The sequence below is a fragment of the Carex rostrata genome, chromosome 20 (genome assembly GCF_964058835.1).
Source record: "Carex rostrata chromosome 20, lpCarRost1.2, whole genome shotgun sequence".
Lineage (NCBI taxonomy): Eukaryota > Viridiplantae > Streptophyta > Magnoliopsida > Poales > Cyperaceae > Carex > Carex rostrata.
The window spans coordinates 8,132,459-8,152,471 of record NC_135937.1 but is presented as its reverse complement, the minus strand read 5'-3'; the positions used below and the strand labels follow the sequence as shown (position 1 = coordinate 8,152,471).

Sequence of the window (20,013 nt, the reverse complement as noted above, 5' to 3'; positions counted from 1 at the left end):
TTTGAAAGGTTTTATATTTTAAAAGGACATGTATAAGTTGATAATATTGACATAATGAAAGAAGTGATTATAGTAGGCGTAAATAAATATTTTGGGACTTATATATCTCAACTTGATATATAATATTTTAGGGGGGGGGGGGGGGGGGGGGGGGGCTATAAAACATATAATCATGACCCCAACCCCTTCATAAAATTCAAACTTCAAAGAACAGAGGAAGAAGCAAAATGCAAGATTATTTAACATAATAAATTTCTACTGTAAAGAGTACAATTAAAAGTATGTTCATCACTACCTCTGTTAATTGTCGGAGAACAAACAAAAAAAAAATGAAAGAAGAGAAAGAATAAACAGAATCCAACTTATTGTTACCTCTCCTTGATCCTATCTATACCATCCCAGAAAACTACAACCTATCCTCTCTAATTCTCAGAGAATTATTCTCTATTAACTAATTAACAGGACTAATGGAAAGATCCTATATACACCAGTTTGGAAGAAGCCGAGGACCTCCATGTAAAATTAGCTCCTCTTTCACTATGCTTGTGTCTCCAACTCTTTTGATTCTATGAAGGTACCATGAAAACCGTATGGCACACGAGACGGTAACTTGACGGTTGCCTCGAGCCTCATGTCTGTGGCATTGATGATAAGCAACTCTGATTCTGATGCTTGTTCATCGTGCACATAAGATAGAATGTACCCGTCATCCTCCCTTTCTGAATTTGTTTCGCGTGACAGGAAGTAAGGCTCACCGCCGAATTTCGATTCACCATAGATAAACCTTTGCACATTTCCTGTTAAGAGGTCGACTTTTGCGAAGCCCGACACCTTAGGCCATGGTTCGGCTATTGCGAGATAAGCATACTGGGATTTCCTACCCAACTTGTTTTTGTTCACCATGCCGACCTCTAGGTTAATTTGGTCGGTCGAAGATAATACCGGTCGGCGGATTGATGTACCGGTTCTTAGGTTAAGTCTGATCTCTGTCAGCACCGATTTCAACATCTTGTCGGACTCGTTGAAGATCGAGTCGGCAGGTGTCATGCACGAACCTATCACCACAACTTCATCGGTCTCGGGTTCCTCCCATGCATTCCAAAAATGGAAGCAGAAGCAATCAGGCACATCGACCCATCTCATCTCCGAGGCATCAGAGGCATATTTCGGTAATATCCCGAAGCGAGACATTTTTTCCTTGTCGAGAACCACAGGTGATCCACCTCGAATCATCTCTTGGAGCTTGAACACGACCTGCTGATCAGGGACAATTATGTAATTATCTGTGATTGCGAAGTCGTGGATCATTGTCGGTTCATTGAGCGGAATTTCAATGTCGGGTGATTTCTTCCCCTCGGGCGAGATGTGGAAGTACTTGAGGTAAGGCTTATTGATCACATCATAGCTGAGAGAGAACATTTCCTTCGATACTGGGTCAATTTTCGGGTGTGCGATCATGGCGGTACTCAATTGCCTGTCAAAATCATGCCGGCGGACTGTCACAAGGTCACCGGTTTGGGTTATACGTACATGGTATGGGAGATCATCCTCTGACATGGCAAGGAGCCTGTTGTTGAAATAAACGAGACCGGCATTTGCGACACCAGTTCCATGCGAGGGGTCTACTAGTCCACATAGGCCTCGTGCACCGAACAAGAGAAGGCGTGCAATACCTGAGTGCCCGTGTAATTCGCCGATTGCCTTAGGAAAGACAGGACGGCCGATGACCCTCTCCTGAGATAGTCTGGCTGTCTCTGTAAACCGGCAAGCGTATGATGCCTCACCATTTTGGATTGAGACAGCATGAACCATACCATCACCGTCAAAAAGGTGGTGGCCAGCAGAAGGTTCCATGTAAGGGTTTGCACCATTACGCACATACACACCGTTAAGACATGCCGGAATCTGTCCCGTGACAGGGAGGTTATGTTTTGGTGGTTGCTCAGTCACGGGTGCAAAATTGCCAGCTATCTGAACCGTCGGGTCAGTGGTTTTAGGCAAAGGCTGGGATTTTTCAAGGATGTTTGATATAAAGGCATCTTCAATTGTGTCTAATGATGCTGCAGCCATTTGCTGGAACAGGTTCCAATCAGGTCTGTTATCGGTTTTGTTTCTTCGGTTCGGTTTTTTTGTTTGTTTGGGTCGGATAGGCCGTGACGGTGTTTGGATGTATGAAGGAGATGGTGCAGCCGGAGGGCAGTGATGGGTGGCTGCGGCCGGTCTATTTGATTTTTGCAAGATTTTAATGGAATTTGCACAATTGGGCTTGGTTTGATGTATCATTCCGTTATTTGAAGATGAAGCTGTGTGTTGAAGTGTTGGAGATTTGATTTGGTAAACGTTAGGCACATATGTTGCCATAATCTGAAGGAGGATTGCACTTTTCTTATGTAGCAGTAGTATATATGTCGTTTGTAAAAGAGGCAAATAAAATAGTATGTATGTATGGATGTATGTATGCTATCTGAGTGGTAAGGGGATGAAATGAGATGGTGTGTGTGTTTTTTTTAAATGTGACATTGCATATATATATAGTATAGGACTAGGACTAGGTGGCGGTTGGGAAAGGAGAAGGGGGGAGGGTTTGAACGAAGCACTAATCACATTGACATGGTGACATGTTAAGAGAAGCCCACGTGGTAGTTTCCAACTAAGAGAAAAAGGTCAAATTGGTCTTTTTAGTCTTTTTTAAAGTTTGGGCAACAGCCAACATGGGTCTTCCTTTTCTTTTGAGTGACGAGAGCAGTCCTCTCTTAATTATCCAATTTATGTTTATTACGAATGATTATTATTTTAATAAATATATTGAGTATTTTTAAACAATAAAGTAATTGATATTAACACATTTAATATTTTCTAGTTATATTCATAATCACACGAATAATTCGTTTTTTATGATGACAAACTGAACATTGAATTATTCGGTTGATGAAATTTTGACCGAATAATTCTTGAATTTTATAAAAATTTTCTTAATTTTTTCCTGAACATTTTTTATTTATTTATTTTTTTGCTTGTAGGACTAAGATCTTTAGTTCAAATAATTCCGAATCATGAATTTTTGATTTCGCCAAACCAAACCTGAAAATTTTATTTGTCACTATGATTCTATTTAACATATAATTATATTTTTTTTAAGAACATATACAGAAGGCTCATTAGTGATTATTGTACGTAGTTCCGTGCAATAATTAAAATGTTTAAAATTGTATATATATTAGTGTTAAACAAAGACAAAGAAATATTAAAAGAGTCTAGAACAATATTTTTTAAGAAGTAATTAAAAACACAATAATCCGAACATTTTATTATTTTAATATGTTCCGAACAATTAACTTACTGTTAAATACAAGTAGTTAATTAGGATTTATAGATAACATATCAGCATCCAAAGAAAGAATAATTATATTCATCCCCACACTTCTATTCTCCCTCCATCCCCAGAACTACAATTTAGGAAGGTTACATTATGGTCTTCACTAATTATTTAAACACTTCTAAAATTAAAGTGTCCAAGTTAAATAAGGAAGATGATAATTATTTAGAGGTTGTACTATGGTTCTCACTAATTATTTATCAATACAAAAAATATTCATCACGATAAACGTATACGAGGTGCTTATTCGAGTATTTTTTTACATAGATATAAATACTCTAGTGTATAAGTATAAATACTTGTAATACTTTATATTAATAATTTCATATGTCAATCACTGTCATATGTAAAAAAATATTTACAAGTATAGGTATAAATACTTGCACGATGAGGTATAAATACATGTGTAATGACGTGCCAGAAAGTATGTCATCATGGATCTCATTTGAAAGAGAAAATTACATAGAAGATGTTCGTAGTTTTAGATTCGCAAAATTCATCATACATCGTTAGAAATGTCGACAAGATTGAAATGAGATTAAAAAAAAGAGTAAAGATGTTGTCCCCCTTGAATCTGTCCCCTATCTGTCCCTCTAACAACTTTCTTTTTTTGTTCCCTCATTTGGTCAAAACCCACCCTCTTCAATCTTCTCTTAGAAAGAAAAAAAAAATTCAACACAACTCAAAACTCACCCTGTTCTTCTCCTCTACTGCTCGTCACCATCTACCCACGCCGACAGTTGTGATGACAGTCGAGATCCGGCGAGGTGAGCGTGGTGCACCGTCGAGATCCGGCAAGGAGAGCGTGGTGCACTGTCGAGATCCGGCGAGGAGAGCATGGTGCACCGTCAAGATTCGGCGGGGAGAGCGTGGTGCACCATTTGAGGGGGTCCATGCTAGCCCAGCAAAGGTTGTCACAGTGGAACATATGAATATTTTATTAGTTAGATATGAATACTTTATTTGTTAGATATGCATACTCCATGTTAGATATGAATACTTCTTGGAAGATGTGGGGTGAGAGAGACGAATCTGACTTTTGAATGTTGAATTGTATAAATTATTTCGAACATATATGAATACTTCATTTGTTAGATATGAATATTTCGTTTGTTAGATATGCATGAAGAAGGGTCTAACTTTGAATGTTGAATTGTATAAATTATTTTGAACATGTATGAATACTTCATTTGTTAGATATGAATATTTCATTTGTTAGATATGCATTCATGTTATTAGATATGAATATTTCTTAGAAGAGGTGTTCAAGAAGAAGGGTCTGACTTTGAATTGTATAAATTATTTCAAACATGTATGAATATTTCATTAGTTAGATATGAATAATTCATTTGTTAGATATGCATGAAGAATGGTCTAACTTTGAATTTTGAATTGTATAAATTATTTCAAACATGTATGAACACTTCGTAATCGTCAGTATGAATACTTCATTTGTTTAGATATGAATACTTCTTTAGTTAGATATGAATAATATATAGATTTGCTATAGTGGTCCCCAATCTTGGCAAATGTCGCTTTCAGACAGTTGCGGTCCCCAATCCAGGCTGTCACAAGACGTCAACGGTGTCCCTGGTCGTTACTGGTCCCCTCCAGCTTGTGTTTACATATGACGAATGGTTCTGATAATAAGTATGAATACTATACATTCGTAGATATGAATACTATACGTTTTGACTATTAACTCAGAGTATAAAAATCCCCATATCAGATGTTGGAGACAGTTAGTGGTCCCCTGTCAAAAGTTGTTTGTCTTTTAGTACGATGGACGTTTAGGGGACTGATATGGGGGTACTGTTAGTCGTTCCCAAAAAAAAAATCCACCTCTAAAAACGTGCCTGGTCTCCTTATGTAGTTTGAGATTTTTTTAAAGAGACAATTATTTATGTAAAAATTATTTACTTTATTGTTATAAATACTTTCGTTCTTAGGGATAAATACTTCTGTATATAAGTATTAATATTTTAGAAAAAAAAAAAGTGCTGGAGTTTTTATGATTCCATAGTACTTATGAAAGTTAATAGAAAATAAATACGGAGATGAGAGTGCGGGAATAATTATTAGCATCCTTAAAGAAATTCACTAAACATGTTCCATTTCTCTTTCCATTACAGTATTTCTTTTGAGGAAATTTCCGTTACAGTATCCTTTTGTTTTCAATGCTCTTTTCATCAATAATGTCTGCCATTGAAATTCTGAACTTCCCCATAATTCCATGTATATACAGAGGCGTATATATGCAATTCACGTTTTCTTTTTCTTCAAGTATTTTTTTTCAATAAAAGATGCGATTCATTCGAAAATATAATCTCTTGATTTCTTCTAGTCACCAACTTGTTGCATGAATATATCCAGAGACGGGAGTGCTTTCTCTTGACCAAGCCTAATAATAAGTGGATATATAGTATTATATTCTCGGTCAACGAATTTCTAAGATAATGAAATCACGGATCCTCTACTTCTTAGTTGTATGGATATGGATACTGGTATGGCTAGGTTCAGCTGCTGCTGTGTAGCCAGGGTGACTGTCTCGGACCTCAAGAGGCCTCTGAAAAAAAAAATTTATATATTAAAATTAAATATAATATTAGAGCTCAAATTTTGTATATATAAAAGATGAGGGTTCAAATGCCTCCATTTTTTGTGCCTCCATCATGCCTCCATTTATAAAAACATAAATAACTCAAAGTTTAAAACTTAAATGTCAAAATAAAACCGTTAGATGTAATCTATGTTATTTTCTCTATGTGTTCATAAAAAATTATCACATTTTGATTTTGCTTTTATATGAATCAATAAGTTGAAAAATCAACGTCTAGAAATTATTCACATTTGTATACATTTTTACAAGCTCAAGATGACAATCAAAATAAAGTTGAAATGCCATAATTTTTTACATGTGCATAGATAAAATGATATAGTTCATATCCAACGGTTTTATTTTGAATTTTAAGATTTAAATTTTGAGTTATTAAAGTTTTTAAAAATGGAGGCATGATGGAGGCACAAAAAATGGAGGCATTTGAACCCTCCTCTATATAAAATGGCTCAAATTTGTCTATAATAGATACGATCTATTGACATATCAATAAAAAAATCAAACTGGCTAATCGCTTTTAGGTGTGTTCATTGATTCCAGTTTAGTTGGTTTTGTACCAAACCTAATTAGTTTGGACTAACCAGTTCAATTTTTTCGGTTTAATGGTTTGGTTGGTTTGTTTTTTAAAACCGAATTATAACTTCGGTTTGGTTCAATTTGAAAATTTTCAAAACTGAAATAACCGAACCGATTGAATTTTTATATATTATGAATTTGATATGGACTTGCCCGGTTTATTTCTTAATACCCGCTTTATTTCTTAATCAATTGCTTTAAATACTTTGGTTTATTTCTTAATATACTTCGGTTTATTATAAATAAATTGGTTTAAATAAAAAATATATATATTTCGGTTTGAACCGAAGAAACTGAACAAACCAAAATAAAATTTTAGTTCGGTTTGCACGGTTCGGTTTGGCTGCAATGCTAAATCGGTTCTATTTGGTTCTTTATTTGAAACCAAATTATAACTTTGGTTTCCCTAGTTCGGTTCAGTTCAAACCGAACCGAACCAATGAACACTCCTAATCGTTTCCATAAATACTTCAACACCATATGCTTATAAGTAGTTTTTGTGTTTTAAAAGTCCAAATAGTCGATCCAAACCGTACATAATATCTATATTAAAACGTGTTTGGAGACCTAATTTTACATTTTTTTTAATTTTTTTTTTACTTTAAAAGTAAGTAGTAGAAAATCATTGTTTTTATGGTTCAGAATATTTTGAATTGATAGATTTTCTATCTATATTAAAAAATAGTAAAAAGATTCCAAAATAATGTAAAATTTGGTCTCCACGCACATTTTAATATGGATATTATATTGAACAGTTCAAATCGACTGTTTAGATTTTGAAAATGCAAAAATGATCCGGGCTCAAATTTTCTTTCGCCCCAAACTCCAAAATCTTCAGGATTGGCCCTGAGTATAGCTTATCTTATTGTATTTGATAAGATACAGATACAACGAGATATTAATTTTCGAAAGAATACTGAGACGGATATCAGATACTGATACGATACGAATACAATACAAATACGGAACCTTTTTTTTTTTTTTAAGCCCGTAGGCACTTCTTTTACCAGTAAATGTTACAGTCAATAAACAAGATTACAAACATTACTTGTGAAAAACGATTATCCTATCAAGCCATCTACTGGTTGAAAGAAGTCAGTGCAGCCATCTTCAAAGAAGAGAGGGTAAGTAAATCCGATATATGACATTCGATTTCTTCTTGCCAGATTAGCTAATTCATTGGCTCTGCAATTCTCCTCTCTTGGAATATGAGCACAGATGAAATTCTGATTTGTTGTCAGCATTATAATTAGCCGTTTAAACCAGTTGCAAATAAGCTCTCCAATCCGCTGCCTGAACCTGTTGTAATCTCTTTCCTGAAGCAAAGGTATTTGCCAGAAGTTGTCTGTATGAAAAATGCCAAATACGGAACTGTATATGAAGTATCGGAGTAATATAATTTCTAAGTTTGCAAGGTAGCCATCATGAAATTAACATATTAGACTCGCGATTTCTTTCAAAAAATAATGATAAAATTAAGAAAACAAATTCAAGGTACTTAAAGAAACAAACCACATACATTGGTGGAATCATCAAAATATTTAACTATAATACTTAAATACGAACTTAAACGGGGTCTGGCCCTCATTTTCATTAACCATAATCGGTTATAATGGTTGAGTTTAAATCCTGTAAATAATTAAGAACGTTTAACCATCCAAATATTTTGTCGGAAGAAAATAGGTCGAGGTGCGCTAGCTAGGCGCTTAGTTTGAGCCTAAAATAGGTACGTGTTTATAATTAGTTCTGTGATGTTTATACTAATTCATGAGTATATTTTTATCTATATATTCTGGTTATAATTTAGAGTGAGGCTATGGTATTATGCTAGCGCATATGCAGTTCAAATATTTTTATTAGTATTTTCATTTCTGAAATTCAAATAGTTCAAAAATAAATTTATATGTTATATATATTTCTTTAAAATAGCTCAAATGTTTTGAGCTTTTTCTTTCCTTTTTACCAGCTAGTATATTAGTTATTGCCTAATCCTGCAAAAAAGTTGTCCTGCTATGTGAATCCATCCCGAGTTTCCCACGCAACTCATATTTTCATTTTGCAATTTCCCACTAACTCATGACCTTCGGCAGTTCGCCTCTTCGCTACAGATTGTCGTGTATCAATATTTTCTTTTTCTTTCGTAACTCCTCTTTGCTTCTTCGCTATAAGCGTTTTGTGGAAAAAAAAAAAATATAGCAAAATAGGCGTGGGAAAAAATAAGTGTCGACAGCGGCAAAGACACAAATTAACATGAGGTGTTATATGTTACCGATCCTTTGGTTTACAATTTACTATGTATGAGATGTTATATGTTAGAAAGCTGGATGAAAAATCTGTGATTGTTAATTTAGTTGGATGGAACTTCAGTAAAAACAAAATCCATTGTAGATTAACCTGTCGAATCGGATCATGAATTAATTGACATCCTTAATTTGATGCTGTTGCTGTATCACTATCATGATCACACATTATCTGTGTTTCTTTTTTCTTTTTCTTTTTCTTTTTTTTTTGCCCTTTGTAAAACGAGGTCTAATATAATGGATAAAGATGATTGGCCAATTAGAAATTTGGTAAATTGGTATTAATTTTCACAGCACCAGCCTTGCTATATATAACCAAAGGAACGACAACGGCTTAATTAGCATTTAGCATTTAGCAAGAGAACATGCAAGGTGGCGTTGTATAACGATTGATTAGTGACAAGGAGGCCAATAGTGGGCTCATATGTCTCTTCTCTGCTTGTCATGCCCCTTTCTCTGTTTCTGACTTTCCTTCTAAACTGTTGGTTCATAATAAAACTGCGGCAAATGCCAAAAACAAGCAAAGATTAATCAAATAATACAGAAAAAAAATTGTGCAGGAAGAGTAAATGGATAGGAAAGCATAACGTTTTCCAAATTTAAATTAACAAAATTCGAATATTCTTGACAATTAATGTTTGTTTGTTGTCTCTTTTGTTGAAAAATTAATGAAGTTTTATTATGTTAAGAAATAAGAATGTTCCCAGGCATTACTCCTAACCAAACAAAAATTGTATTAATTGTTACTGTCAAGCCAACAGAAAGAAAATAATGAATTGTCTTCGATTAATTAAGAAGCTTGGCTTCTACTTGTGACGCAGTTCTGCTCCATTCTACTGTAAGTCTATAACACAACCCACATTTTTCACATTAATTAGGTCAAAGTCTGAACTGTTCGGATGTACCCCCATTGTTTGTTTGTCTTTTTTTTGTTTGTTTGTTTTTTACATTCTCTAATCTCATGTTTGTTCTGATTAATTAGAATTCTTCGGTTGAGTCAGGTCGGAAGCATTCCTTGTAATAATAACAGCAAGTTCAATCCAGAAGTTTCTACAGCAAAATTACATAATTTTTGGAAAAAAAAAAATTTAAGAGGAAGTTGTTAACTTGTGATCAATTTTCTAGTGATGTGCTATTCTAATAAAGAGATTCTAGGGATGCGTGGCATGCCACCTGGCTAATCATAGAAAGTGAGATAGGAAATGTGTGGATTGATTTCATTGGCTGAGGCCTACTTTTAAGCTTCTTTATTCGTTAAACCCAAAAGGCAAGAAACTTGTAACATAGTATTGGCCTTTGAGCAGTTCTGGAAACTGGATGAGTTGTTTTAATTGTAACGCAGCCAAGAAACTTCCTCATAAGTTCCCTCGCATAATTTTAAAAAGAGAATTAGGCCAGATTTTTTTTTTTTTTTTTTTTTTTTTTTGCAAAAAAATTAGGCCAGATTTTGCTGAAGAAAATAAGAGCAAATTAAAATAAGATTACCAACGTGTCAATGTCCATTTTGCTTGAAAGCTGGCACATTTGTCATCCCTAAGTTGCAACTTGTGACCTAACGCACCAATATCGAATATTTCACAAATTAATTTTTAAGTTAGTTAAAAATTAATGAGGTTATTTTTTTTTATAGGTAAAAAGAGTTTATTGCTTTATATACTATTATACCCATTGTCGTTGAAATATTAATTCTTCGACACATGTTTTACAACAAACCAACTTTGTCGGAATGGTCTAGTAGTTCTGATGTTAAATGAAAGTGACATTGCTTTATTTGTTGTTAAATTATTTATAATTTCAAAATATGAACCACCAACTTGTCATTTATTGATTAAAATATCAAGAATGAGATTTACAATAAGAAAATATGTGCCCTCCATCTTTATTTTAAATAAAAAGGCTGAGTGATTGTGTACAAATTTTTATTTCAAAGATAAAAATTCAACTCCTAACTTTTTCTCAAAAGAAGAAAGAGATGGAAAGAAATGTGTAATAAACTCAAATAGTCAAAGAAAAAATCTAACCAACAAGCATATTGTTCAATAGACTATCTGAAGAAATTTTTATGACAATTATGACAAGTCTAATTCAAAATGCTTAATTACATTAAAAGTCATTTTGAGACAATAAATCTAGAGTAATATTGTAAGTATCATCACGTAATGGCTGAAGTAATATCATGAAATTAAGAAAACTTCAAATTAGATTAGTCAAAGTGTAATTAAGAAAAATAGGTGGGTAGATGACAAATCCATCTAAGTTATCAAAAAGATTCTAATGTTACTCACAAGAGATCCCAAATTTTTCATATTTTGACCTCAAAAGAAGAAAGAAATGGAAAGGAATGTGTAATAAACTCAATTAGTCAAAGGAAAAATCTAACCAACAAGCATATTGTTCATAGACTATCGATCTGAGGAAATTTTTATGACAATCATAAGAAGTCTAATTCAAAATACTTAAGTATATTAAAAGTCATTCTGAGACAATAAATCTAGAGTAATATTGTAAGCATCATCACGTAATGGCTGAAGTAATATCATGAAATTGAGAAAACTTCAAATTAGATTAGTCAAAGTGTAATTAAGAAAAATAGGTGGGTAGATGACAAATCCATCTAGTTATCAAAAAGATTCTAATGTTATTAACAAGAGACTCCAAATTTTTTCATATTTTGATCTCAAAAGAAGAAAGAAATGGAAAGGAATGTGTAATAAACTCAGTTAGTCAAAGGAAAAATCTAACCAACAAGCATATTGTTCAATAGACTATCGATCTGAGAAAATTTTTATGACAATCATAACAAGTCTAATTCAAAATGCTCAAGTATATTAAAAGTCATTCTGAGACAATAAATCTAGAGTGATATTATGAGCATCATCACGTAATGGCTGAAGTAATATTATGAATTGAGGAAACTTCAAATTAGATTTAGTAAAAAGTGTAATTAAGAAAATCAGGTGGGTAGATGACAAATACATCTAGTTATCAAAAAGATTCTAATGTTATTAACAAGAGACTCCAAATTTTTCATATTTTGATCTCAAAAGAAGAAGAAAATGAAAAGGAATGTGTAATAAACTCAATTAGTCAAAGGAAAAATCTAACCAAGCATATTGTTCAATAGACTATCGATCTGAGAAAATTTTTATGACAATCATAACAAGTCTAATTCAAAATACTTAAGTATATTAAAAGTCATTCTGAGACAATAAATCTAGAGTAATATTGTAAGCATCATCACGTAATGGCTGAAGTAATATCATGAAATTGAGAAAACTTCAAATTAGATTAGTCAAAGTGTAATTAAGAAAAATAGGTGGGTAGATGACAAATCCATCTAGTTATCAAACAGATTCTAATGTTATTAACAAGAATCCCCAATATTTTTCATATTTTGACCTCATTATTTCGAAAGAAAAGAGCATCCACAACCAATTCAGTATGAAATCTGCCCAAATTACTATTGTGTTTTAAGTTTTCCTTATATTGTTCTTCCATATTATAGATGTTGACTTTTCTATATTTTGAAATAGAAAATAATAATTTTATAAAGAACAAAATAGTTCATAATAATGAGTGAGGCAATGGTACTTTGCAATGTGCACGTAAATTTGTACTACGAATTCACATTTTATATTCAAAGTCGAAAAATCAATTCAAATCGTTCAATGTGAATTTCATAGAAAAATATATTTGGAGACCAATTTTTACTTTTTTTTATAGATAAAGAATCATTCGATATGAAAATTCTAGACTATCTTAAAGTTGTGATTTTCTAATTGTCTAAAAAAATAGTAAAAAGTTAAAAAGTGTAAAATTTGGCCAATAAGTATCTTTGCATATGAAAATTATATTGAGCAGTTCGGATCGAAATTTTGGATTTAAAAAAAATATATATAAATTCATAGTAAAGACTGATCTATGTATTGCAAAGACCCATAATATTTTAATACTTTAGTATTCATATTGAAAAGTAATAATATTCATTTTGAAAAGAATAGCTTTTGCTATCTTGGTACTAAAACAAGTTCTATACACCCGCATAATTCATTCCTTATCCAATCTTTCAAGCTCACGCACACACTTTTCTTTCCCGCCTCTCCTCCTCCCCCTCTCCGCAATTTTTCTCTTCTCCTTCTCTCCCTCAAATTCGTATCCTCTGCATTAACTCAAAAAATAATATTTAGAGTTAATACATCTGGACCATCCAATTCACTTTAAGATCTATATGAAATAGATCCACATTAATATTAAAGAGTCCCTGAATCATAGATTGTGGCCGGATTGTCTCCGTTTAAAATTAGACGGTCAAGATGTGTTAACTCAAAAGATACTCTTTTGAGTTAATGCAGACAATGCGGACTCCGCCTCTCCCTATGACACAATTTTTCTCTACATTAACTCATCATATATAAAGACTTGTATTTTAAACCTTTTAAAAACTTGATATATACACTTGATATGTTAGGTGGGTATTAATTGAGATATATACAAGTACTCTTTAGTGTTGTTAATTGAGATATTAAGACTTATACTGTGAATCTTTTAAAGACTTGATATGCTAGATATAAAAACTTGAGACGAGTAATTATTTGTGTTGTTAACTGAGATATAAAGACTTGATATGCTAGATGTTTTAGTCAAAAGTAAGTAGTTAAAAATTTTGACCGGAAATTAATCTGAAGGATTGTTATCACGCCTCTTACTATTATTACTATAATAATTACTAATACTGTTGTTGTTTTTGTTTTATTATAATTAACAGAAAGGTAACGGGCATAGTTTTGGTTATAAAATAATTATTTGGTTGACGAAATCCCTAATAATTAATTTATATTTATTTTTGGCGTAAAAAGTAAAAGCCGAGCAGAGGCATAGTAGTGCAACATTTATTATGAGGAAATGTTACTAATAATTAATAATAAGAATGATGAATTTGTATAATAAGATAAGATGAGATGTAGCCATTGAATTAATATTTGAATTGAATCAATCGGTTGACGGGTAGAATTATATTTCATATTTGTAGGAAGCATATCAACATGGGCTGCTGTATCTACAACGTTGTCCCAAAAATCCCTTTGGATTAGGATTAGCCATACTCTCATGCTGGGGCGGCCCCGACCTAACGTTGACCGATGCACACAAAATATATTGTGTCACATGGAAAACAAAAAGCCTTTGGAGTTTGGACTCGATACACTTTCTTTCTTTCTTTCTTTCTTACTTACGGCCTGGCCCGGTGGCCCCACCCACCGACTTTGCATGTTTTTCTTTATTTCTCCTGTACAGGCAGAGAACACAAACCAAACGGATTCACATACTGTTCAATTTAAATGAAATCCGTTTAAACTTTAAACACATGCTTTTGTTTGGACACTTTTATGCCGATTAATTTGGATGGTTAGATATAAAATGAATGGATGAGATTTGTCCGGAACCAACAACAACAAAAAAATATACCGACATTTTTAAAAATACCCCAAAAAAAAACAAATTATTAATAATAACCAGATTTTTGGAAAAATTTTAAAAATGCCCAAACCGCCTCAAAATTCGGCGGTCCGGAATTTTTATTCCAAACCGCCTATTTTCCGGGCGGTCCGAGATTTTTTTTTTTTTTTGCTCCGAACCGCCTAATTTATCGGCGGTCCGAGAATTTTTTTTTTTTTTTTTTTTTTTGCAAATCAAATTTGCATATCTGGTTAACATAGCAAAACACCTTCAAAAATCGTGAAAATTGACCGACATGTAGTATTGACATCGTAGAACAGGACTGTGAAGTTTCATACAAAATCTCCCAACAGGTTGTGAGATATCAGCTCTCAAATATTACCCGAACTGCTGAATATTTCATTCTGAAGTTGTTCGGGTAATTTTTGAGAGCTGATATCTCACGATCTGTTCGGAAATTTTGTATGAAACTTCACAGTCCTGTTCTACGATGTCAACATTGCATGTCAGTCAAATTTCACGATTTTTGAAGGTGTTTTGCTATGTTAACCAGATATGCAAATTTGATTTGCAAAAAAAAAAAATTCTCGGACCGCCGATAAATTAGGCGATTTGGAGCAAAAAAAAAAAAAAAAAATCTCGGACCGCCCGGAAAATAGGCGGTTTGGAATAAAAATTCCGGACCGCCGAATTTTGAGGCGGTTTGGGCATTTTTAAAATTTTTCCAAAAATCTGGTTATTATTAATAATTTGATTTTTTTTTTTTGGGTATTTTAAAAATGTCGGAAATATATATATATGTGTGTGTGAATAATTGAGATTAAGGTGCGAAGGAACGAACCTCACACATCAATGGGCCATAATAAGACCAGTGGGCTCTTCCCGCACTGAGACTCAGGTCAGATCCAATTTCTTCGGAAACATTCTTTCCATTATACCAGAATTTCAGTCATAAAATGGTCTCTGGAAGAACGAAATAGTTTCGTTTCGGTACCTACCAGCACAGAAAGAAAGTTTATAGTTACTGGTGAAAATTATCAGAGTTTTGATCAAAAAGGACTTATAATTGGCTTTGACTGATATGACTTTGGACTGTTACTAAAGAAGAAGTCTAGCTTTACAAGCAAGCATCATGTATTGGATGGATATGATGTGAATAATTGTACAGAAACAACCAAATGTTTGGATTAATTAGAGAAGATTAGACATACTGTCAAGGTGCAGGGACCTACAAATCATAATTATATTTGTTATCATGTGATTAAACAATAATTGGCTTTGGTATAATTACTGGTGTCGGTCAACCTTAGTGCACTTTTGAACTAATTTTGGTTATCCTAATAGAGATTAGGGGGCCACTAATTTGACAATATCTGAGCTTAGAGGCTTACATGTCCAATTATAAAGAAGTGGTTTGGTTAAGTGTGGCCACTTTGCTTTGCTTTCTTTCTTCAAATTTAAATCATCTCCAAAGAAAAATAGAAGACTTGTTGTCAATTCCTCCTAAGAACGTTTTCAGCAAGTAAATTAAAAAAAAAAACAAAAAAAAAAAAAGTCTTTGATGGTGACCCCCATTATATATGTTAGGCCAGTAATATTTAGTAAAATTATTTTGCTCATGAAAGGCTCATCCACCATATGTCAAATTAATTTGATGTTTTGTCATATACATATGATCAACAGTTCTAAGATGCTCCTTATTTCCTCTCTTTTTTTTCATGGAATTGATTGTTTTGTATTTACTGAAGAATTTAATAAATTTGAATTCATACTAAATTTTTCGGCGCCGATGAATTAATTAGTGAACAACAAATTGAGGCCAATTGTTCGGGACTCGATGAATCCCTTCCACAAATTTACAGTCTGAAAAATCTAAATTTCCACAAAGGTGGTTTTTGTTCTCTCTTTTTTTTTAACGGGGAGGGAGAGATAGTCACCACCCTTTAGACGTGAGAGCCATACGGCCTCACATGGGTCGCACGTGCACCACCTTCTCAACCCAAGTTATTTGCTAGTTGCTACACACTCTCGAGAAGTGCTGATATGGACATTCTTTGATTGGAGACAACATACTTTAGTAAAAAAAAATTCATGAAAATCATTTTTTTTCTGGATTTTGTAAATTAAATGTTACCTTTTCCTGACATTAAATGGCCCCAATGTCTACTGTACTGTCTGACTTGGGTTTAATTTACAATATTTTTCTGTCAAATATATGACAATATTGTTCAAAATATGTTATATGATTCTAATTTTTATTTGTAAGTCATTGATGAGATAACTATTCAAATTCAAACTTGGGTAGCAGGGGAGGAACATAGGCTTAGCTTGGGGTGCTAAGCCACCTCTAACTTTTCAAAATTTTATTATCAAGTATCTAGATACGATAGAAGAAATGGAATTTGAAGAATTTGGAGAGAGTAAATCAACTAGTTTTCTTACTAATTTGTTTCTTTTATATATGTATTAGCATCTCCTAACTTTTCAAATTCTGGTTCCGTCCCTGTTGGGTAGGCTCCGCTCCAAGTTATAACAGTGATTGTACGTAGGTAATACTGTAAATTGAGACAGAGAATGGATCATCCGACTTTGTTTGCCACGTTGGTACTTGAAAATTGCTTAAAATATAAGCAACCAACATAACTTGAATATAAGACAAAATAATGTTTGTTTTGTTCAAGTTTCACGGCTTCCTAGATTAAAAGAGCTAGGTCGGTGTTTCACTTGTAAAAATTAAGTTAGATATTGCAAGTGGAATCAGAAAACCACTGAGAGAGAGAGAGAGAGAGAGAGTAGGCTATTTGAAGGTGGGTTTTGCTTTATTTTCTTGATAAACAAGGATTTGACACTTGTTAATTAAAATAAGATATTTCTGGAATTAGAATAAAAATGCAAAACACACAAATAAAACAATAGTAAAATTTTTACTTTTCCAGTTTCCAGACCAAACATGAGCAGTTTTTTAAGTTAGCAACCATCTCTGTTCCAATACTATATTAAGAAATGATAGGTACAACAGCAGAACAAGCTAGAAGAAACAGAGAACATATGGAAATTGGGAACAATAACAATATCCACAAAATGATACATGATAAACCCTGAAATTACAAAAGCATACATCGTGGGGTCTAACCTCTAACTAACACATCCACATCATCCATAGTTTCTCTATCACTGTAGAAGCGCAGGGAAAAACAAAAAAAGATGAAGAAAATTTAATAAAAAACAAGCAAATATCAACAGAAACCAGCTGAGCTTCTAGTACTCTACCTACCTACAAAAAGCTACAAGCTTGGTTTCTATACTTCACTTTTACTTATCTAACATAACTGTAAATCAAAGAACAAAACAATGTAATTAGATGAAATTTGGGAGGCGAATCCGGGGAGCTATAAGCCTATAAGCATAAACTCCCTCAGGTAATTCACCCCCTCTCTGTTTCTTCTCTCCTCTGTACCTATGCTTGATTCTCCAATTCCTTTGATTCTATGAAGGTACCGTGAAAACCGTACGGCACACGAGACGGTAGTTTCACGGTTGCCTCGAGCCTCATGTCAGCTGCATTAACAATACGCAGCTCTGACTCTGATGCTCGCTCGTCATGAACATATGTCAATATGTACCCATCATCTTCTCTCTTTGAATTCGGGCGTGGCACAAAACACGGCTCGCCACCGAATCTTGAATCACCATATATGTACTTCTCAACTTTGCCGGTTAAAAGATCAACCTTGGCGAAGCCAGAAACCTTTGGCCAGGGTTCGGCAATTGCCAGATAAGCATACCTTGTTTTCCTTCCAAGCATGTTTTTGTTCACCATTCCAACCTCGAGGTTTATCTGTTCAGCTGGGGAGATGATCGGCCGGCGGGTTGATTTGCCGGTGCGAAGATTGAGCCTTATCTCAGTCAGAATTGATTTAAGGCTTTCATCAGACTCATTGAAAATTGAGTCGGCCGGTGTCATGCATGACCCGATCACCACCACCTCCTCTGTCTCGGGCTCCTCCCATGCATTCCAAAAATGAAAGCAAAAGCAATCAGGCACTTCAACCCATTTGATCTCAGAAGCATCCGAGGCATATTTCGGCAATACCCCGAATCGCGAGGTCTTTTCCTTGTCAAGCACCATCGGTGAACCGCCCCTGATCATCTCCTGAAGCTTGAACACGACTTGCTGGTCAGGCACAATAACGTAATTCTCGGTGATCGCAAAGTCGTGTATCATTGTCGGTTGATCAAGAGGGATCTCCATATCGTGTGATTTCTGGCCATCAGGGGAGATAGAAAAGTACTTGAGATACGGCTTCTTGATCACATCATAGCTCAGTGAAAACATCTCCTTCGTTATCGGGTCGACTTTCGGGTGAGCGATCATGGTGGAGTCAAGCTGGCCATCAAAATTGTACCGGCCAACTGTCTCGAGGTCACCAGAAGGGGTTATGCGGACCTGGTACGGGAGGTCATCCTCTGACATGGCGAGGAGCCGGTCATTGAAATATACCAATCCGGCATTGGCAACACCAGTCCCGTGTGAGGGGTCCACCAATTGGAATAGGCCCCTTGCAAAGAACAAAAGGAGGCGAGCAATTCCTGAGTGTCCATGCAATTCGCCAATTGCCTTGGGAAAGACGGGGCGGCCAACAACCCGCTCCTGTTGTAATCTCTCTGTTTCTGTGAAACGGCAAGCATATGATACCTTCCCCTTGTTGATTTCTACAGCATGTACCATGCCATCACCATCAAAAAGGTGGTGACCCGCAGCCGGTTCCATGTGTGGGTTAGCACCATTACGGACGTAAACACCAGATATGAATGGCGGGATGCGACCTGTTACCGGGAGGTTGTGCGTTGGGGGTTGCTCTGATACGGGGGCGAAGTTGCCCGCAATTTGAACTGCCGGGTCAGTGGTTTTAGGCAAAGGCTGAGTTTTTTCAAGAACGTTTGATATGAAGGCCTCTTCTAACGTGTCTAATGCGGAGGCGGCGACCTTTTGAAAGATGTTCCAATTGGGTCCAGCACCGGGTTTCTTTTGGTCACTTGGAACTCTCGGTTGTTTCACCTTGTTTGATTTTGGTTGTGTTTCAATGTATTGAGAGGGGATGTAAGAAGGGGAGCGCAGTGCCGAGGGACAGTGCATGGTTGCCGCTGCCGGAGGCCCTGTTTTTTGTGGTATTTTCACTAAATTTGGTCGGTTTAAATTCAAGAGACCTCTTGAATTTGATTGCCTGGTCTTTTTTTGGTGTATAAGTCTCGGAAGAGGATTGGAAGAGATTGAATTTGAAGCCATGTCTCCAGTTGTAATGTGTTGGTAGCAGCAAAGTGAATAGAAGGATGGAGAAGAGAAGAGAAAAGAAGAGGAGAGGAGAGGAGAGTGTGTGTATGTGTGTATAGAGAGAAATTTGTTGCTGTCTCTGTTATTGAGGGATGGAGAGAGGGGAAGGCATATATATATAGAGTTTGTGTAGTGGGGAAGTGTGGGGCGTCCAAATGGGGCTCAATGAATGCGACTCATTAATTGCCAATATAACTATATAAATAATATGAAATTAAAAAAAATAATTAGATAATTATTTTAAAAGAATTTCTTAAAGGTATACTTCAAACTTCATAGCTTCAACTTGGTTATTAGAAGTAAATGGTGAAAAATGAATTAAATTAAATTCAAGTTTTAAATTCAATTATATTAACAA

General features: G+C 34.6%; 2 protein-coding genes across 2 annotated transcripts; both read right to left on the bottom strand.

The window, feature by feature from the left end:
* Positions 1–210: 210 nt before the first annotated feature.
* LOC144572725 (9-cis-epoxycarotenoid dioxygenase, chloroplastic-like) lies at positions 211–2,493 on the bottom strand. Its single transcript, XM_078322396.1, has one exon. The coding sequence runs from the start codon at positions 2,359–2,361 to the stop codon at positions 538–540; it is 1,824 nt and encodes a 607-aa protein (XP_078178522.1). The 5' UTR covers positions 2,362–2,493; the 3' UTR covers positions 211–537.
* A 14,879-nt stretch (positions 2,494–17,372) lies between these two features.
* On the bottom strand, positions 17,373–19,743 carry LOC144572641 (9-cis-epoxycarotenoid dioxygenase NCED3, chloroplastic-like). The gene has a single exon (XM_078322289.1). The coding sequence runs from the start codon at positions 19,608–19,610 to the stop codon at positions 17,781–17,783; it is 1,830 nt and encodes a 609-aa protein (XP_078178415.1). The 5' UTR covers positions 19,611–19,743; the 3' UTR covers positions 17,373–17,780.
* Positions 19,744–20,013: the final 270 nt, after the last annotated feature.

What these genes read in the sequence shown, in the direction of transcription:
- LOC144572641 (XM_078322289.1), bottom strand. Translation starts at nt 19,610, where the DNA reads ATGGCTTCAAATTCAATCTCTTCCAATCCTCTTCCGAGACTTATACAC.
- LOC144572725 (XM_078322396.1), bottom strand. Translation starts at nt 2,361, where the DNA reads ATGGCAACATATGTGCCTAACGTTTACCAAATCAAATCTCCAACACTT.